This window comes from Morus notabilis, unplaced genomic scaffold (assembly GCF_000414095.1).
Source record: "Morus notabilis unplaced genomic scaffold, ASM41409v2 Scaffold315, whole genome shotgun sequence".
Taxonomy (NCBI): Eukaryota; Viridiplantae; Streptophyta; class Magnoliopsida; order Rosales; family Moraceae; genus Morus; species Morus notabilis.
This window is the reverse complement of record NW_010360512.1, coordinates 322,486-340,663: the sequence shown is the minus strand read 5'-3', so window position 1 is coordinate 340,663 and position 18,178 is coordinate 322,486. Positions and strand designations below refer to the sequence as shown.

The window sequence follows — 18,178 nt, the reverse complement described above, 5'->3', positions numbered from 1 at the left end:
CCTCATTGTCAAATCATGTATGCATATGGTAAGTTCTACAATTGATAATATTCGAAATGCCATTTCTTGAATTCATAATTCAAACCCCCGTATTGCTGAGTTTAAGAGGTATTGTAAAGCAGAAGGTATGAAGCCTAGAAAGTTTAGTCTTCACATGCCTGTTAGGTGGAATTCAACATATATGATGTTGAAGAATACTTTGCCATATAAAAATATTATCACTATTTTTTTCAATACAAAAATGGGCAAAACAATGTTGCAGGAAAATGATTGGTTTATTTGCGAACGATTTGTGTATTTTTTGGAAGTTTTTTATGATTCTACTGTTTTATTATCTGGTATTTATTATCCTACTTCTCCATTAATGTTGCATCAAATTTGTGAGATTACAGACTTATTTGAAATGTATAGAAATGATATGTTATTTAAACCGATAGTAGAAAAAATGGAAGTAAAGTTTAGGAAATATTGGTCTGAAATTCCTCTGTTGTATTGTTTAGCAATTATTTTGGATCCTAGAGTAAAATTATCCGGTCTTGGAAATGTTCTTTCTCATATCGGTGGCCAGTTGGACATAGATTATACTTCACAGGTTGTTAACACACGTGAGAAGTTATTTGCAATTTATGTAATTTATGAGAACAAGTTCGGTAACTTGAGAACTCAACAAACGCAACAAGATCAGCCGGCCCGCTCAAAAAAGAAGTTTTGGAATTTTATATCTTCTCATCGTGGTGGCTCTAGTTCATCATCAACTGCGACTCCGAGTGTCATGCCACCACTATCAACACCAACGACGACACAATATAGGGAGCTCAACAGATACCTTGAGACAGAATTCTCGGTGATAGATGGTGCTGATAATTATGACAATTTCAAAATTTTGGCATGGTGGAGGCTACAAGGTGTAAGATTTTCAATACTTTCAATATTAGCACGTGATATCTTGACTATTCCAGTATCAACGGTGTCTTCAGAATCTGCCTTTAGCACAGCTGGGAGGATAATTGAAGAACGAAGGACTTCGTTGACTTCAGAAATGGTTGAGGTGCTAATATGTCTAAAAGATTGGGAAAATGCTTCTTTGCGAATGCAACACACAGCCGAAGACAAGGATTTAATGGATCAATTTTAAAACTTATACATTGACGATGACACTTCTGATGCGGGGAGTAGTGTAGCAGGCAGTTAGATATTTTTGTTTCTTAATATAAATTGTAACTGTAAAAATAATACTGCACTCTTTTTTTCTTACCAAGGTTTTATCCCAATGGGTTTTTCTTGGTAAGGTTTTTAATGATGCAGTTATAAATACATAAATAAAGTCTTATTTCATTAAAATTTTACAATATTCACTATTTATTATAAATTTCGTTATATTTTTTTTAATATTTTATAAATCATGCTCGGGACAGGCCGATTCGGGCTGGCCCGGCCCGCCCCTCGGTCCGTCGGGCCTTAGGGCCGGGCTGGGCCTATATAAAATTATTTAGGGGCCGGCCCGGCCGGCCTGAACTATCCTTTCGGGCCGCCGGGCCTGGGCCGAGCCGGGCCGGGCGGCCCAAATTTTCAGCTCTAAGTAAAAGCAATCGTGAATAAAAGTTTTTTCAAAAATGATAATATAAAAAAAAATTATATTGCTTGCTTCTCTGTCCTCCGTGCAACCTTTTGCTTTACTTAAGATTTTGATATATTTTGAGATTAAGAGAATGAGTGAAATAACATATTTGAGATGTTGGCCAGTAAATAATCATTTGTTTTTTTAAAAAATAAATAGTAGAATTTAATATGTTAGATTTTTATGGGATGTAGAGATAAATGATCTTTTTTAAGATTTTTTTTTTTAAAAAGCCAAAGTTTTGTAAAATTAGCAAAACGGTTGTTTCTTTCATTAACTAAAAACTCAATCACTAATTGACTTAGTAGTCCATTACTGATGGTTGTTTCTTTCATTAACTAAAAACTCAATCACTAATTGACTTAGTAGTCCATTACTGATGGACTAGCGGTCAATCACTGATTGATTAGCGCTCAATCATTGATTGACTTAAATTTATTACTGATTAACTCGTTGATTTTTTATTATTAATGAATATTAGTTAATAATTAGTCAAAATCAATTAGTAACTAATCAATTTCAATCAACAAATTACATGTTTATTAATGATAAATTATTGATAAATTCTAATAATTAGTAGGTCAATCACTGATTAACTGTCGGTCAATTATTGATTGACTATTGAAAAAATGTCATTTTGCGAATATAAAAAAAAAAATTTGGTCATTTATTTAAAAAATAAAAAGTTCGGCATTTATTTAAAAAGATAGTTAAAAAAAAGTCATTTACCTACTTTTCTCGATTTTTAATACTATTAATAAATTAAAAATACCCTTAATTCTTGCTCTTTCTCACCTTTCTCTCTCTACTCAGGTCCACCGTGACCAAATGCCGATGACTGATGACTAGTAGTTAATTCGGTCGTCGGCAACAATTTACCCAAAAACCTAGTTGTCGTCAGTAAATATTTTATTTACTCAAAAAATTGATCCTAGGCACTGAGGATCAGGCAAACACCATATTTACTTATAAATTCAGTCATCAGTATCGGTACTTGATAAATCTAAGATTTACCGATAAATCATTTATTTGTCATTTTTTTATTATTTATTTATATGGTAAATTCGATATTTACACAAATATTTAATTATTTTCAATTTTGTATCTTGCAAACCATGTATTTACACGTAAATACTTAATTATTTTTAATCTTGTGACTATTAAATTGCGTATTTACTTGTAAATACAATATTTATTTAGATTTATTTATCTTTTAAATACTATATTTACCGAATTTGTTGGTAAATCTATATCATTGGCATTTGTTATCTCAAAAATTGCTACATATTATCTCAACTCCTGTGGGATAATGAAATTGAAAGTTTAATTTTTCAAAAGGTTATTCCTTAACTTACTAGAATACAAGTAAGACACTAAGAGATGTTTTTTATTGAAGCAAAAAATAGTCTCAAGTGTGGCTCAAGAGTGTAATAAATGCTCAATAATAGAGAAATCAATGCAATTTGAGTTCAGCCATATTTAGATACTATAGATCTTTTAGAAAATTTTAAACAACAGTTCTAGACATGAAAATATCCGTTAAGAACCAAAAAGCTCAAAAAAAGTCGTTTACGCTCGTGTGTAGCGGTTAGTTTCAACTACTCATTTAACACGTCCGGTTTAATTGGATGATCAAAACGCAACCAACAAAGTTGACCTTTAGAATAGCTTACAAATTAGTTTTTTTTTTTTTTTTTTTTTTTTTTTTTTTTTTTAAAAAAATTTTTTTTTTTTTTTTTTTTTTTTTTTTTTTTTTTTTTTTGACAAAAACCTCTTTTTACTCTTATAAAACAGTTCTTGGTTTTTCATAATTTTTAAAAATCATTAAGATAAGAAGTTGTCGCTCAAAAGGGTTTCAAAACAGTTTTTAATGAGAAACTTCGAGCCAAAGTAATGAGGCAGTTTTTGTTAAGTGTTCAAAAATCAAATACAAGATTGAACTTGTAGAAATTAACCTATATAGGCAAGTCTTGTACATTATTTTTTCAAACTCTAAAATCCATCTTCAAATTTCATTTTTTTTTTCATTTCTAAGGTGTGAATTTGAAAGCACTTTTTGATATTTTTTCAATTTTTCTTAAGTAATCTGTAATCTTGAACAATTTAAGTTTAAAACAAACTCAAAAAAAAAGTTAGCAAATTATTAATCATTATATTTGTTATCATCAAAATCATTATTAATTAATTTAATAAAATTTTAGAGCCAACAACACCGCAACTAGTGAATTCAGGATTTACAAGTAAATCCAGCTTGACACTAGCAGCCAGCGGATTCACCAGTAAATTCACGTTGTCGACGACATCATTATAAAGTTACTAACCGCTAACTCGTGGTTTTCGACCGATAACCAATCCAATTTTATGAAATACTCTCGCTACCAGCACTAGAAATCATAAAAAAAAATTAAAATCATGAGACAATGCAAAAACAAAACAAAACAAAAAATACGACAAACTCATTCCAATAACCCATTAATTTATGTCGTTTCTTACGCACTAAGCAAATAAAATTCGACATTCATATTCCTTGGGCATCATATTGTATGTTTCGGTAGCTAAACACATTAAATGCTAGGTTACATTCGACAATTAACACGTTACATTCAAACGTTTCCATATTACAAGCGCTTGTGTCAAGGTGAGGACAATATTAAGGGTCCGTTTAGTTCGTTGATTCGAGTTTTTAATTTAAATTAATATGTGACTTTATGTGAGAGTTTTTTACTGTAGTAAAAAAATTAAATGTGACTGTTTTTTAGAGCTTTTTACTGTAACAAAACTCGAATTCTAAATTCGAATTGGTAAAATGACTGAGGCCTAACTTTTTGTACTAATTTAGTTGACAAATTTACCTGAATCTTCCTAAAGCTTGCAAATATATTATATTATATTGTGCAGAATGACAATTATAACCTGACTTGACATAATATATTACAAAAATAGTTTTCTAGAAATGTGTTCAGCTAATTCAGATGGTGTTTGGGATGAAGATTCGTGTCATAATTCGAATTATAGTTCGTGACTCGTTATAATATTTTTTCTTACAAAAAATACACGTAAACAAAAAATGATTCTGAATCATAATTCTATATTTATAAACTAAGCATCCACTCAATTTTTACACAAAACCGGCTATGGCCGGTGTAAAGCAGTAATATGTTAGACCACTCTTTTTTGAATGAGATTCCACTTTACTACCCCGTGGAATTGCACCAATGGCCATAATTTATACTATGTATTATATCAAATTGATACCTTTTTAGATTTCAAATTCATGCTAAAAACTTTATTTTTTCGATCAAAGATAAATTTTGACTAAAAAATTAACCTAAATAAATGTAACATTTTAAAATTTTTATTTTATCTTTATTTTTAATATTTTTTTCTTTAAATATGTTTAGGTTTTTTTATGATAAAAATTTATCATTGGCCGAGAACAAAATAAAAGATATGGTCATTTGATAACCTCAAAATACAGAGTATAATTTTGAAAAGAGAAAAAAAATCATTTTGTTTTGTGAAAATACACACACACACACACATATATATATATGATATTTAATTCATCCAAACATATGATAATTAGAGAGAGACCTCAATGTTAATATTCCTAATAAAGTGAAAAGTTCCAAAAATTAACATAATAACCGTTTTTCTTAAGGATAACTACAGAAACATACCTACTTTTATTTAGGATCGAAAGTTTGATTAAATAACATTATGTCCTTAAATTGCAAAAACAAAAAAAAAGGAAACATGCCACTTACAATACTGATTAGAGGAATAACACTTTTACTTTTTTTTGGTGAATAAATTAAAGTCTAATTTACACCTAATAAAAGTAAGGTGAATAACCAGACTTCATAGTGGTACCCAGCCTAATTTAAACAAGATACAGTCTTCTATTTAATTATATTTTCTTTTGCTTTAACGGAAACTTGTCCTTGCAACCATAGAAAGTACAATACAATGGACCCTTTGAACTACAATGCTGATTGATAATATCACGAAATAAAATGCTATAAAGAAAACAAAATTACATAACACGTTGTCAAATTATTTTACAATTCGAATCATAACTCAAACTTTACGCTATAATATTTTCTCACAAAAATTCAAATTCAACTTTTTAACTACAATTTTTTCTCTTATATAAATACTTTTCAATTCAAATTTTCATATAAACTCAAGACAAGAACAGTAAATAAAATTCCACCAGTTTTTCTCTCCTTAAAAGCAATGATGGGGATTGGATTTGTAATTGTAGACATAAAAGATGGAGGTCAACGTGAATATAACCAAAGCCAAGCCACTCATCGCATTCTTTCACAGACCTATATGTGCAATTCCATGCATATTACCTGTTACAACAGCATAGAAGTGCGTAATTGGGAAAATATCAAAAAATAGAAAATAAATAACAAACGCCAATATTTTACAAAGATTATGATCAACAAGTAAAATGCCATAAAGAAAACAAAATTACATAAAACATCATGGCGTACAAGGGTTGATAACTACAAAATTCAAAATTTTTCAAGGGAAAGGTTTACCCTGTACTGCATCTGAAAAATAACCGCGAACAAGATTTATGAAGTATAACATTAGGCCTCAGAAGGAAGAAAACGCCTGAACTGATAAGTCAACAATTTAGCAAGCCAATATAGAACGCTAATCTTGCTTATTACGAGCGAGCCTTGCTCGGTGTCTAAGCTCCGCTTTCTTCCATCTAACAATCAGGTGACACAAGGAAAAGAGCGTGTTGATCTGCAGAGAAAATAAGTATTTCTTCAATTTCTTTTTCTAAGAGCATGTGAAAAATGGTCCTAGTTGGAGAAACGTTGGAAAGATGAGGCAAAGGACAGATGATAACGAGAGATGGCTAACGCTCACCAAAATTATAATTGCTATGAAGAGGAGAGGCCCAGACCAGAGAACTGAGAGAAAAAGTCCATTTGGATCAAAGTAATTCTGGCTAGCGAAGCTCTTCCAGTTCTTGCCCAGGAGACTATTGAGCCTCTCAGCAAGATATACACCAGCCACTGCAAAACATTACTGCCCAGATAAGAAGAAATATCCAGAAGGACATCGATAAGTAGTATATGAAATAGGAAAATCTGTATTCGCAGTAAGACAATAAATCAACAGATATATTAATGTTTCCTCAACAATCCATACAAGTCTGGTTGCATACATATTCCTAATCCAAGTGCTTGTTGCTGCAATAGGAGTAGGAACAAGATACCCCCCAACACTAGCCCGGCAAACATGGTCCCTTATAGGCCCAAAAAGATCATGTGTCGCAATATGAGAGTTGACTAGTCTAGTAGATGGATTAAAAAAATCCCTGAGCCTATATGTCAGACTATGAAGGATAGAACCAACATACCCTTCGAGCATTCAAATATAATTCAAAATTCGCATTGTATAGCCCTGACTTAGACAGAACCCACCGTGTCCCTCCAATCATCGCTAACTTGCACCATCTACCTATCTAATCTCTCATCCTCACATCTATCTCTCTACGTCTAGTCAGAGCCATCCACTATCAACTTGCAACATTAATTAGCCCATCCAGTTGCTCTCCTTATTTTTTTTTCCCCTGCCAAAATTTCAATACACCAACTACTGATGTGTATCCGAAAACATCTAGCTGCGTCCACCCCCCTTTTTTTTTGTGACCAACTACAAATTCAAAAGGACCCACTTTTCCAATGATCTATCTGAACCTGCGTAAACTTCTCTTTTCAGAAATTAATTCACAAACGAACCCTTAACAACAGTTTGTTTTCTTTGTTGTTCCCTTAGCAGTAAAGGCTTCTAAAGTGTCATCCATATTTGCCTTATTTTCTAACACAAAAAACTTATTAGGTAATTTTAACTCCAAGATGAGCAATGCTCAACTTCCTAATGGTATACATTACAGAGCAGATCCAAATAAATCACCCACAAGGCTGTAATTAACGTTCCTATCTCAAAGCAACTTTAGACAGAATCACATAATTTCCATAGTTGGCTGACCTTAACAAACAATGAGGGGGTGTTTGGGAGATGCATTCAAACCTCTGATTCTGATTTTGCTACATTGTTTTTCATCACACAAAGATTTTGAATTCAAAAAATTCTTCTTTCACAAAGTTCATGCCAATAAATCAGAATCACTGACTTGAATGCGTGAACCAAACAGACCCTGAATAACTGTAATTCAACATAGTGATCTAATACAACACTAAGATGATAAATATCCCTTGCAACCGGTAATCCAGGAAAAATAATAATATTAATAAGAACAAATCATCTGATAAGAAAACACTACGAAATGTGTGCAAGGCATGCGGAATCGAGAATCGGATTACATTCCACAAAGAGTTATCGCTAAATTTAAACCAACATAATGAAAATTTGAACAGAATTTCCATAGAAAACTGGCAGACCATTAAGAAAGAGAATAAATTTGATATCCTGGTCTAAAAACAACAGAAAGAAAAGAAAGATTTTCTTCCTCATTTATGCATTGAACGTAATCTCTAAGATCATAAAATTTAACTAAATTCAGACGTTCTACAATGAATGGTAAGCTGCAGACCCTAATTTCTTACTTTGCCCCTAAATTTGAACAAGTTAAGGAAATCTAATTAACGCATATATATATATATATATATAAAAGCCCTATGAGAAGAAGAAAAGAATAATCGAGAAAAACTTACATGCCAAAAGGAACAAAACCATTTGGAAGTTGAGATTCTTCCTCGAAGAAACGGTTATTAGCAGCAACAGGAAATGGAATCCCAGCAAGCCAATAAGCCAAGGTTCCTGGAAAAGAGTAAGCGTAAGATTTTGGTTCAGTTTTCTCGGCAGCCAAACAAACAGAGAAGAGAAAGGAAGAGTTGAGCGTTACCTTCCAGTCGATGGCGTGGAAGAAACCGATGAAATTGTCGTAAGCAGGTCGGACACCGGAGCGGAGTTCGGCGGAGAATTTCTGGAGAAGATCAGACATTTGGTCGATGTGGTCTTCCATTGCGGATCTCAGGTCTTCCATGGTTGCTTGCGCCTCAGATCCAAACTCTCTGTTTGCAAAAGTGCCGAGAAAAGAGAGAAAGGGAATGGAATGATTTGTTCAGTAAGTGAGGGTACTTTCAAGCGACTTCTCGAGTCGGACGTGATTTAAAACTAAAGGGCACTTTGCTAAATTCGTCCCCGAACTTCTTATGAAGTTGCGATCTAATCCCATCTTTTTTTTATTTATCTTTATGTATCTTTTTTTTTTTTTTAAATGTATATTGGAAAAGTATAAACTCAGATTTTTTATCTCATCAAATATCTAACATCAAATTTTATTTAATACATCAGTTCACGTTTTTTTTCGATTGCACTCCGTTTTGATTTTAAAATATCTAAAATGCCCTTAAAAACTAAAACATAAGGCACAAACATCAAAGACAAAATCAACATCATCTTTGGAATCTTAATAATATTTATTATTTTGTATGCGTTATAAGTTATTTTTTAATTCAAAAATTGATATTGTAAAGTTGAGAATTACATTAAAAAAATTGAACATGTATTAAGACAAAATTCTGATCTCCTGAAAAATGAATTTACGACACAAATCATGACATGTAAAAATTGTAGTAAACAATTTCACACTTTAATTTCCACAGCACTTTTTAAATGTCATTGAAGTGCTTATTTGTTGTAATGATTTTCAGAAGCTTAAGACAAAACCAGTTAATTATTTTCGTCATATGTAACGTCCTTTTGGAAATTGGGAAATATTCATTGTGCTAACATTTTTTAGCAAAAAAAATTAATTCGTAGTACGTGTACATATCACATATATGCATGCCAAATGGCTAGTCTACATATCTCATGTGTCTATATATTTTTTTGCACTTCTTGTTTGAGCAAAAAATATATCTATATATGTATATGATCATAGATCAAGTGAAAGAGATAGCATACATATTTTGAGGATTAGAAATTCAAACAATTAGAGTCATTCATATGATATCTCATTATTATTAGATTGAATATGAAGTTATAACAAAAATGAATATTAAGTTAGAGAAAAACAGTACTTGCACACATGTATACTATATATCATGATGAACATTGCCATACAGAAGCTGTAAGAAGATACCTATTTTGCCACCCTAAAGAAATAGCCCTTCCCTCATCTCTTTCAAAAACTTTAAATCCACCCCCACCAATATTTATATTACTATTATCCCCATCAAACTGGAGTACTGGAGAATAATAATGTGTCCTCATTTTCAAAAGAAGCTTTGCTTGTATCATGGATTTTGAGCTTATTCTAACCCCTCCAAATCCATGCTTCTCCATTCTCTCTTTCCATGTCTCAAATCTCTCATGTTTTGGACAATTTTCTGATCCATCATCATGATCATTGTCATGATCATAATTCAACATGGTTTTGATCTGTTTGCCAAGGTGGTTCTTCTCAATGCTCAATCTCTCGGCGCTCTCGAGCGGAAGACAGTCGTCTAAGGAGTCGAACATCGCCGCGAAATAGTGAAGAGACTCCATGAATCTCGACAAGAAACTCCGAGCGCTTCTGCTGTCTTCTTGTTCAACCAAGATCACTATTGAAGGGTTGAGTGAATTCACCAGTTTTAATGTCTCGGATATCTTTGAATTGTTTTCGAAAGTGTTCAAATGGAACACTAAATTCGCCGCAACTGTTTCGTTATTCCTTTTCTTGATTCTTTGCTTATTAGAATTAGTACTACCAGTACTACCTGACGATGATGATCTTAACAAACCTTGGAAATCGAAAGAGAGATTCCGAAACCCTTTGGAGAAGCTAACGAGCCTGTTCTCCGTTTCCTGCAGCTCCTCGGGGCTTCTTCCGAACCCGGTTATCCGGAGAGATATCCGGTTACCGCCGGTAGCCTTTTCAGAGAGAGACTGCATAAGAGAAGGCCATTGAAATCCGTAGGAGATATCGAAATCGACCACGTGCAAAGCTCGGTTGTTACTCTCCTCTTCCTTCTCGAACGCCTCGATTATCGCTTGGTTCGCGGTGAAATGAGCGAATTGGTAGTAGGGAGAAACCCTGTAGAGATCAATGAAGGCCGAGAACTCTTCCTCCGTTGTCGGTTCCTTCATGATCATGTCGAAAAAGGGTGATTTTCGAGTGAGGAGCCTCGCCGCCAGACCGTCGGCAAAATAGGCCACAACTCTTTGAACTGAGTCGCCGTTCAAGGAGACGCCTTTGTAGAGCTCGTTGAGATTCTCCAAGGCTGAGACGGTGTCGTTTTCGCCTATGGCGGTGGCGGTTATGAGGAGGAGATGGATCAAATGGAGTCCGTCATTATTTCCTTGTTCAAATGTTGGCATTTTCTTCTTATGGTGATCTAGTTTGAGCATTTGTTCTCTCATTTGGAGAAGCCTAAATATCGTCCCTTCACAAGCTTCATGATCATATGATGAATTGTTATTTATGCTCATAGCGATAGGGCTTAGACTATCCATTCTTCTTCTCTTCCTTTTCCTCTGATCATGACCACCTGAATCTGCCACAATTGCGAGGCTAAGATTCAAAAACTTTTCTTGATCATCATCCATGGCTTCCATATCTGGAGAGAGAGAGAGAGAGACAGAGACAGAGAGAGAGGTATCTATTTATCAAAATAACCGGATAACATGAAACCCCTTTGAGTCAAATATTAATAAGAGAAAGGAAGAGAAAAGGCAAAAAATATAATCTGAACACCAACGCTTATTTATGTATATTTTATTACTATATTCTTGTTGTTTTTATTCCACAATGCATGAGAAGGAGATATTTTAAGATGGGTATCATTTTATTCTCTCAGAATCGAAGTCATAGTTGAAGAAAACATACATACATACATACCTACATATCGATATTTCCATGATTTTTATTGTTTTGTCCAATAGCAAACCCAAGTTTTGAAATGTTTGAAAGATGGAATTTTCTCTTTTGTTTCTTTTGGTAAGTCGGTAAGGCTATATGAGAAGATGCCACATGCATTAGACAAGAAGCAGAAAGGAAAAGTGGGGAATCTCAAACGTAGCGAACCTGATCAAAATATTGTCAATTACATATTGCTTTCTAGATGGTCTAATAACAAATAATTTTTTTTTTTTTTTTTTGCTAAAGTTTTTCTCATGCCTCCCTAAATATGATCTAATATAGATCATATTATTCCTATTTATTGTGCTTGGAAGAGGAGTGGCATCTTTGATACCAAACCTCCGCCGGCATATATATTTGTCAAAGTAAGGAACTTTTTTATGCTTTTGACTCTGATTGGATGAGGTAATTTCTATATATATATATATATATATATATATATATAAAGATACAATATGATGTCTTAATCCAACTTTGAAAGAAATAAGAAACTTAACCTCATGGGAAAAATTATTGTCCTTAACTTTGGTTGACAAAGGAAAATTCATGTTTATTTTTCTACATTCTTATCCAGGGAAAGGATACATAGAGCATCTAGCTAGGCCTGGTTCTCAACACCACAATAGTAATGAATTCAATTTATATTAACTCCTAGCATATATATTATCCTACATAGCAAAAATATTTAAAAACGATGTGGATAAATACAATTGTCCATAAATTAGTTGTTGATCAGTGTAGATCCTATATTACTAAATAATGAAGAAATTAAGTTGACAGAAAAACATTAATAAGTAATCATAATAAAGAAAAAACAATGGTCTGGAAAATTGTACTTCATCTTCATGTATGCTGGACACCAATACTCACCGGGAGGTGAGTTTCACTTATAACTTCTACTTGTGAGTTGTTGTATTAAGCACCAATGCACCATCTTTCCATCTAAAAATATCACTTCTTTACTTGATATATATACACACATATATATATAGAATATATATAAAAATTACATTAGGATCATTGGACCAAGATGGCATAAAACATAGAACTTTTCATGAAACCAGGAGTTTTCCTTAATTAGTAATGTTTTATTGTTTCTGTATTAGAAGTATACTATCTGATTTAGAACGGAAACAATGACTGTCCAATTAATTGGATACCAAAATCATGAGTTTCCAGTGAAAATAACCAACTAGGTGTGAGTACGTTTATTGTGGGATTGGTTAATACCAAGTTCAATTTGATTTGAAAACATCGCCTGGAAATTTGTTAATATATAGACTTTTGGTTAATATATATTAATATATATATGCTCCTTTTTCTTTTTGCAGAATTTGATCTCTTATTGGACATATTTGATCCCTACAAAGAATCAATTCTAGTGTGTTTTGCAAGAAGAGCTTTAACTTTGGCAGAAATAATATTAATGTACTCTCTTTTGGAATTCAAAAAATAAAAAAATAAAAAATAAATAAAACCTTTAGAGTAGCCATCGAGTACTCTGAAATGTTTAGTATGAACATTAGGAACATGAATCATGGTATTGTTATATTCTCGTATATTCTTCTGTATTTAATGTTATTTTTGTTTATTACACTACTTTTTGTAGCTAGTAATTTTGTTTCATATATATTTTAAAATTAACTTATATTATATAATTATTTGTAAATTAGAGTTGTATATATTTTTAAGCCTAGTTATTCACCTATATTACTTTGATTTAAAAATTAAACATTACATTTTTACAAAAGTGATAAATTTGAATTATAACACTCTATAAGTGGATTCTTCTAATATTCATCCAGAGAATTATATATGTACTTTTACTGCATTTTCCTTTCGTTCCTCCCTTCTTTTTTTTCCCCCTTTCTTTCTTTCCTTATTTTATTTGTATTATTATTTTTAATATATTGATACGATTGGAACAATTCACTCTTTGATGAGGTTCACTAATTATACGTACTATCTAATGTTAATAATCTACAATAAATCTAAGTCACCGCTAAAAAAGAAGTAATGCATGATGATAGCAAAATGAACGTATATATGACATATGATATATATGCATGGACCATGGGCGGTTAGAATCCACTCGCCCACAGGAAATTAATAATGACGTGGTTCTTGGAAACAGACAAATTGACCGAGTCTATGAAAATTAACACAACAACAACAATATATATATATATAGAGAGAGAGAGAGAGAGAGAGAGAGAGGAATATGCCAAAGTTCTTTATCTTGTCTTGTTTAAGGAGGACATAATATACATATATATATATATATATAATGGTATAGTTTAGTATGCAAGATACCCAGATAGCTAAGGTTCTACACTCTATGCATCAATATATATATATATATATATAAATCTTTATTAATATCTGATCATCGTGATATACCTTAAGGTTGACATATGGCAACTCTAGGCTATTCTATGCGTGCGCATATATATATATATATATACATACATACATATATATACATATATATATTTGTATATGTATATATATACACATAAAGAAGAATGCTGTATGTATGTACGTAAGTTATAACGTGTGTATGCAATGACTTTATCTGTTATATACACCAATATTACTAGCTATAGTATATACAAGAATAACTTAATTAGAAGCGGTTTTTCATGTAAAAATATTCTTTAATTCCTATAAGAAAAATGTTCTCATGTATAACTTAGACTGCATTAGGTATCGGTAGTTTGTGTCGATCCATGGAAAGTTTTACCACGAGCATTTAGTAAGATGGTAAGACTACTCATTCTACTTAATAAAATTGTACAGCGAATCACCCCATTTACAGTATGTCTTCTTCAAGGATACTCTATATACATAAAAAAAATCTATTTGTCAAGAAATGATTTGCTAATTGAAATTGATCTTCTCCTAATTTACACAGATTAGTGAATTCAGTTTCTCAATTATAGGTTAAATCTCATTTTAGTCTCTAACTTTTTAAGATGTCTCACAATGAGTTTCCAATCTGTCAAATTATCACAAATTAATTATTCTATCTATCCTACTATTAAAATCTCAACTTAAAAACGCATTTGCCATTTCCTTTTAATTAACAGTTGTAATTCCCTTTTGTCTTTTCGATTGTTAAAATCAGAACGAAAATTGAACAACGTCCTCATGTATCTTTGATCTATTGAGATTTTAACAGTTTGATAGATGAAATAACTGATTTGTGAAAATTTGATTATCAAGAATTGTTCTGAGACATTTTAATAATCATTGACCAAAATGTGTTTTCACCACTGGTTCGACGGTTAAAAATGTGATTAACTCTACTAAAAAATGGAACTGTATTCAGAAAAAGCTAAAATTATTCTTTAAACCTTCACATTGCCCCGGACCAATTATTACATCATATATATATATATATATTGATTTTTTCAGTTGCATCCATTGTAACAATAATCCAAGACTCAATACATTAGAAGCAACTCAACCACTAATTAAGCTACCTTAATAATTATTACATCATATACATTTACGAATTAAATACTTGAATTTGACTTTAGTAATTTCCACGTCATCATGGGGATATATAATAATATGTAGAACAAATTAAGAATTAAGAGCCATAATCTTCTTTCTCTTGAAAATTAAAAAGATGATAGGGAAGTATATAATGGCTTTAGTAGAAGATGACAAAGAAGTCAGACAAGCCGAATTCAACCACTAGATTCCCCACGATCGTCACCCTGCACAAAATCTTGTCTTTCAATTTCTTTTAGTGAAAGAAAACAATTCAAATTAATAACTAATATATCCTGTTTTACTTGAGCTTTAATTTTCATGATTATATGTCTTCTTTTGCATGTAAAATTAAATAAACAAATGTTATCTTAGAAACAAATTATTAAACCATGTTTGTGGAACAAATACCAATTTTTTTTTTCTTTTCTTTTCTTTTCTAATTTGTATATTTGGTTGCCAAAATGTGAAAAGTTGTGATACCCGTATACACGCATATGAAGACAAATAAGTCTTGTTGATAACAAAGAGAAAAAATTTTGGCTTTTACTTAATTTTTTCCTTCTTTTGTTATGTAGTGGAATATAATTATTCTTTTCTCACAAGGGGGGTTATTGTGTTTTCAAACAGGAAAGCAAGATACTATTTGGCTTTCTTTAATTGGACGAGGAAACTTCTATTCTTCTATTTGAGTGTGGCATAAATTAGACGTCAAGTTTGTCTTTGCCTTCTTTGATTCCTATTAATGAAAATGTCATTTTCTCACCAAAAACTTTTGTCCTTTAATCAAACATGCTTCGGCAGATTTCTTCCTGTGAGATACTGAAATTGACCAATTCTTGCATTTTGTATATATCACCCTCATGTTTTCCCTTTAATTAAACAAACAAATCAATAAAAAGTATCTTCTACTAGTTGGGTGACTTCTATATTTTATATGATTTTCCACCTATATCATACACATATACAAACAAGCAAAGTTTGGTCATTCATTGGTTGAGTTTGTTTTTAGTATGAGCGACACAATGTTGAAAGATCCTCAAGCAAACCTACTCAAATAAAATGAACTAATTATATTTGATCTTGTCGCCTTGTGCTCTAATTTTTTTCCCCCAAATTTTAAAAAAAAATGTTGTATTATTCTAATCATGAATAGTAATGGTTGCAAACCACATACGTTCAGTTCACGGATTTAGAATCATGATTCAGAATCATTTTCAGTTTACGTGTGTTTTTTGTGAGAGAAAACACTATAGTAAGCTACACCATGATTCAAACCATGACACGAATCCCCATACCAAACACCCTTATCCAAACAAGCCTTATTCATTGCGGGGATGTTTGTTTGACCGTATTAGAGCACCGCATTATATAATAGTACAATAATACAATATTTAGTGTGGTCATCGTATTGTATGAACCAATACGAATGGTAAATTAATACAGTCTATGTCGTATTATTGAATACAACTCATTTTTGACGTACTTTATTGTATTATTTTATAGTATATCAATGATTCATGTTGGGATAGGGCACGACTAGAGGTTGGAGTCGTGCCGACATAAGATAATGTCAGAGCCCATAGTTGTTGAAAATTTGAGGGGCACAATGCAAATTTATATTTTATAAAAAAATTATATGTTGACCCTAAAACTTTTCCAAAATTATATTTTGACCCCAAAACTTTTCAAAAATTACATTTTGAGACCAAAATTATTAAAATTTTACATTTTAACTCTTTATACAATACATTATGACACCGAACATCGTATTGTATTATGATAATATAACACAATATAATACACTTTATACAATACAATACAAACTACCAAACATGGCTTGCATGTATTGAGAGTTATTTTTGTTTCCTCTAAAAAATGTATGGAAATATTCATTGTATTTACTAGTACCAAACTAGTTACATCTTAGAAACAAGAAAAACAAAAAAAAACTAAAAGGTCCTTTTTGAAATAAATTTTGTATATACCTTCAAAATTTCATCTTCCCTTAAAATAATCTAGCTCTGCCACTGTTTCTAATGGCTTGTACCCTTTTTAGGACTTAAAATGTTCTTGATGTGCTTTTAAATAATAGCTTCAAATTAATTTATTTACTGCGTAAATTCTTTAAAAAAAGAGACAAAAAAAATTCTCTAATGCCTTTTTCTTTACACTGATGAGAGATTCTATTCTTTTTGTTCGGACAAGAAAAAAATAAAACATTTTCCCTTAACACTTTTTTAGATTAAAGGTTAATGACATAAATGTCTAAATATTATGATTCATTTTAAGAACTATCTACAATTTCATTTTACGATAAAATTGTCTGAAAAATATGTGTAAGGACACTATTACCTTAATAAACGGAGTATAAATATTGTAAATTTATGATAATGATCATATCATCTACAAAAAGATACAAACAATTAATTTAAAAGAAGAAAAGGAATCATAAAATTATGAAAAAGTAAACTGTTTTTAAAATGATGTATTTACAATAGACAATTTATATAATTACTAGAATTAAAAGAACAAAAATTGTTATACAAAAGATGAGCCTCATTGCCTCAAGATACTATTGCAGTATATAGCATATTTCTATCTCAACAAAGAATCGCGACGGAACAGCCGCGAAGCCCTGCCGACTTGCATTTGCAGAGATCTGCCTCTGTTGTATTTCTAGGATTTTGAAAGTTTTGATATAAAATATGCTATTAATTTCTACTCTCTAAATTTCTGCTATAAATTTTTTTTTTTATTGCCCATACAAATATGCTATTTGCCTCATTCTCTCTCTCTCTCTCTTTTCTTTTTGAAGTAAGAGGTATTTATTTGGTATTATCTAAATACTACGTACCAATCCACTAATTCGATAAAACACCATTAAAATATGATAGAAAAGAGGTAGTACCCTCCACCAGTATTTTGATAGAGAAACCTTGTATTAATCCTCTTAAGAAAGATTCATTTTTATGTCCTTTAACTAAAATACCACATACTTCATTTTCAACTCTAGATACATACAAAGAGATGAATCGGTAAGAATCGGATATTTCTGGAAAACGATTGAGATCGTTTGGTCATGCAAAACAAAAGGCTAATTGTAAATTGTAAACTAATCACATTTTTCTTTTCAAGTACAAGACAATTTGTTAGGTATA

General features: G+C 31.4%; 2 protein-coding genes across 3 annotated transcripts; both read right to left on the bottom strand.

Annotated features, from left to right (window-relative positions):
* Positions 1–5,839: 5,839 nt before the first annotated feature.
* Positions 5,840–8,771, bottom strand: LOC21399490 (transmembrane protein 18). Of its 2 annotated transcripts, XR_002902087.1 has the most exons (5): positions 8,517–8,771; positions 8,326–8,431; positions 6,512–6,660; positions 6,172–6,385; positions 5,840–5,979 (listed from the first exon to the last, which is right to left on the bottom strand). XR_002902087.1 is itself a non-coding variant. In XM_024164607.1 (4 exons), the coding sequence occupies exons 1-4, from the start codon at positions 8,655–8,657 to the stop codon at positions 6,290–6,292; spliced, it is 492 nt and encodes a 163-aa protein (XP_024020375.1). In that variant the 5' UTR covers positions 8,658–8,771; the 3' UTR covers positions 5,997–6,289. The 2 variants fall into 2 exon arrangements, 1 of the variants encoding a protein (XP_024020375.1); XM_024164607.1 differs by lacking the exon at positions 5,840–5,979 and having other exon boundaries at positions 5,997–6,385.
* A 947-nt stretch (positions 8,772–9,718) lies between these two features.
* On the bottom strand, positions 9,719–11,215 carry LOC21399489 (scarecrow-like protein 23). Its single transcript, XM_010096558.1, has one exon. It carries the CDS (start codon positions 11,213–11,215, stop codon positions 9,719–9,721), a length of 1,497 nt encoding a protein of 498 aa, XP_010094860.1.
* Positions 11,216–18,178: the final 6,963 nt, after the last annotated feature.

Excerpts from the sequence above, each read along its gene's own strand:
- LOC21399490 (XM_024164607.1), bottom strand. The coding sequence starts at position 8,657 with ATGGAAGACCTGAGATCCGCAATGGAAGACCACATCGACCAAATGTCT. Across the intron at positions 8,432-8,516 it reads TCCACGCCATCGACTGGAAG|GAACCTTGGCTTATTGGCTT; the intron begins GTAACGCTCAAC and ends ACTCTTTTCCAG. Across the intron at positions 6,386-6,511 it reads TCATAGCAATTATAATTTTG|ATCAACACGCTCTTTTCCTT; the intron begins GTGAGCGTTAGC and ends TTTTCTCTGCAG.
- LOC21399489 (XM_010096558.1), bottom strand. The coding sequence starts at position 11,215 with ATGGAAGCCATGGATGATGATCAAGAAAAGTTTTTGAATCTTAGCCTC.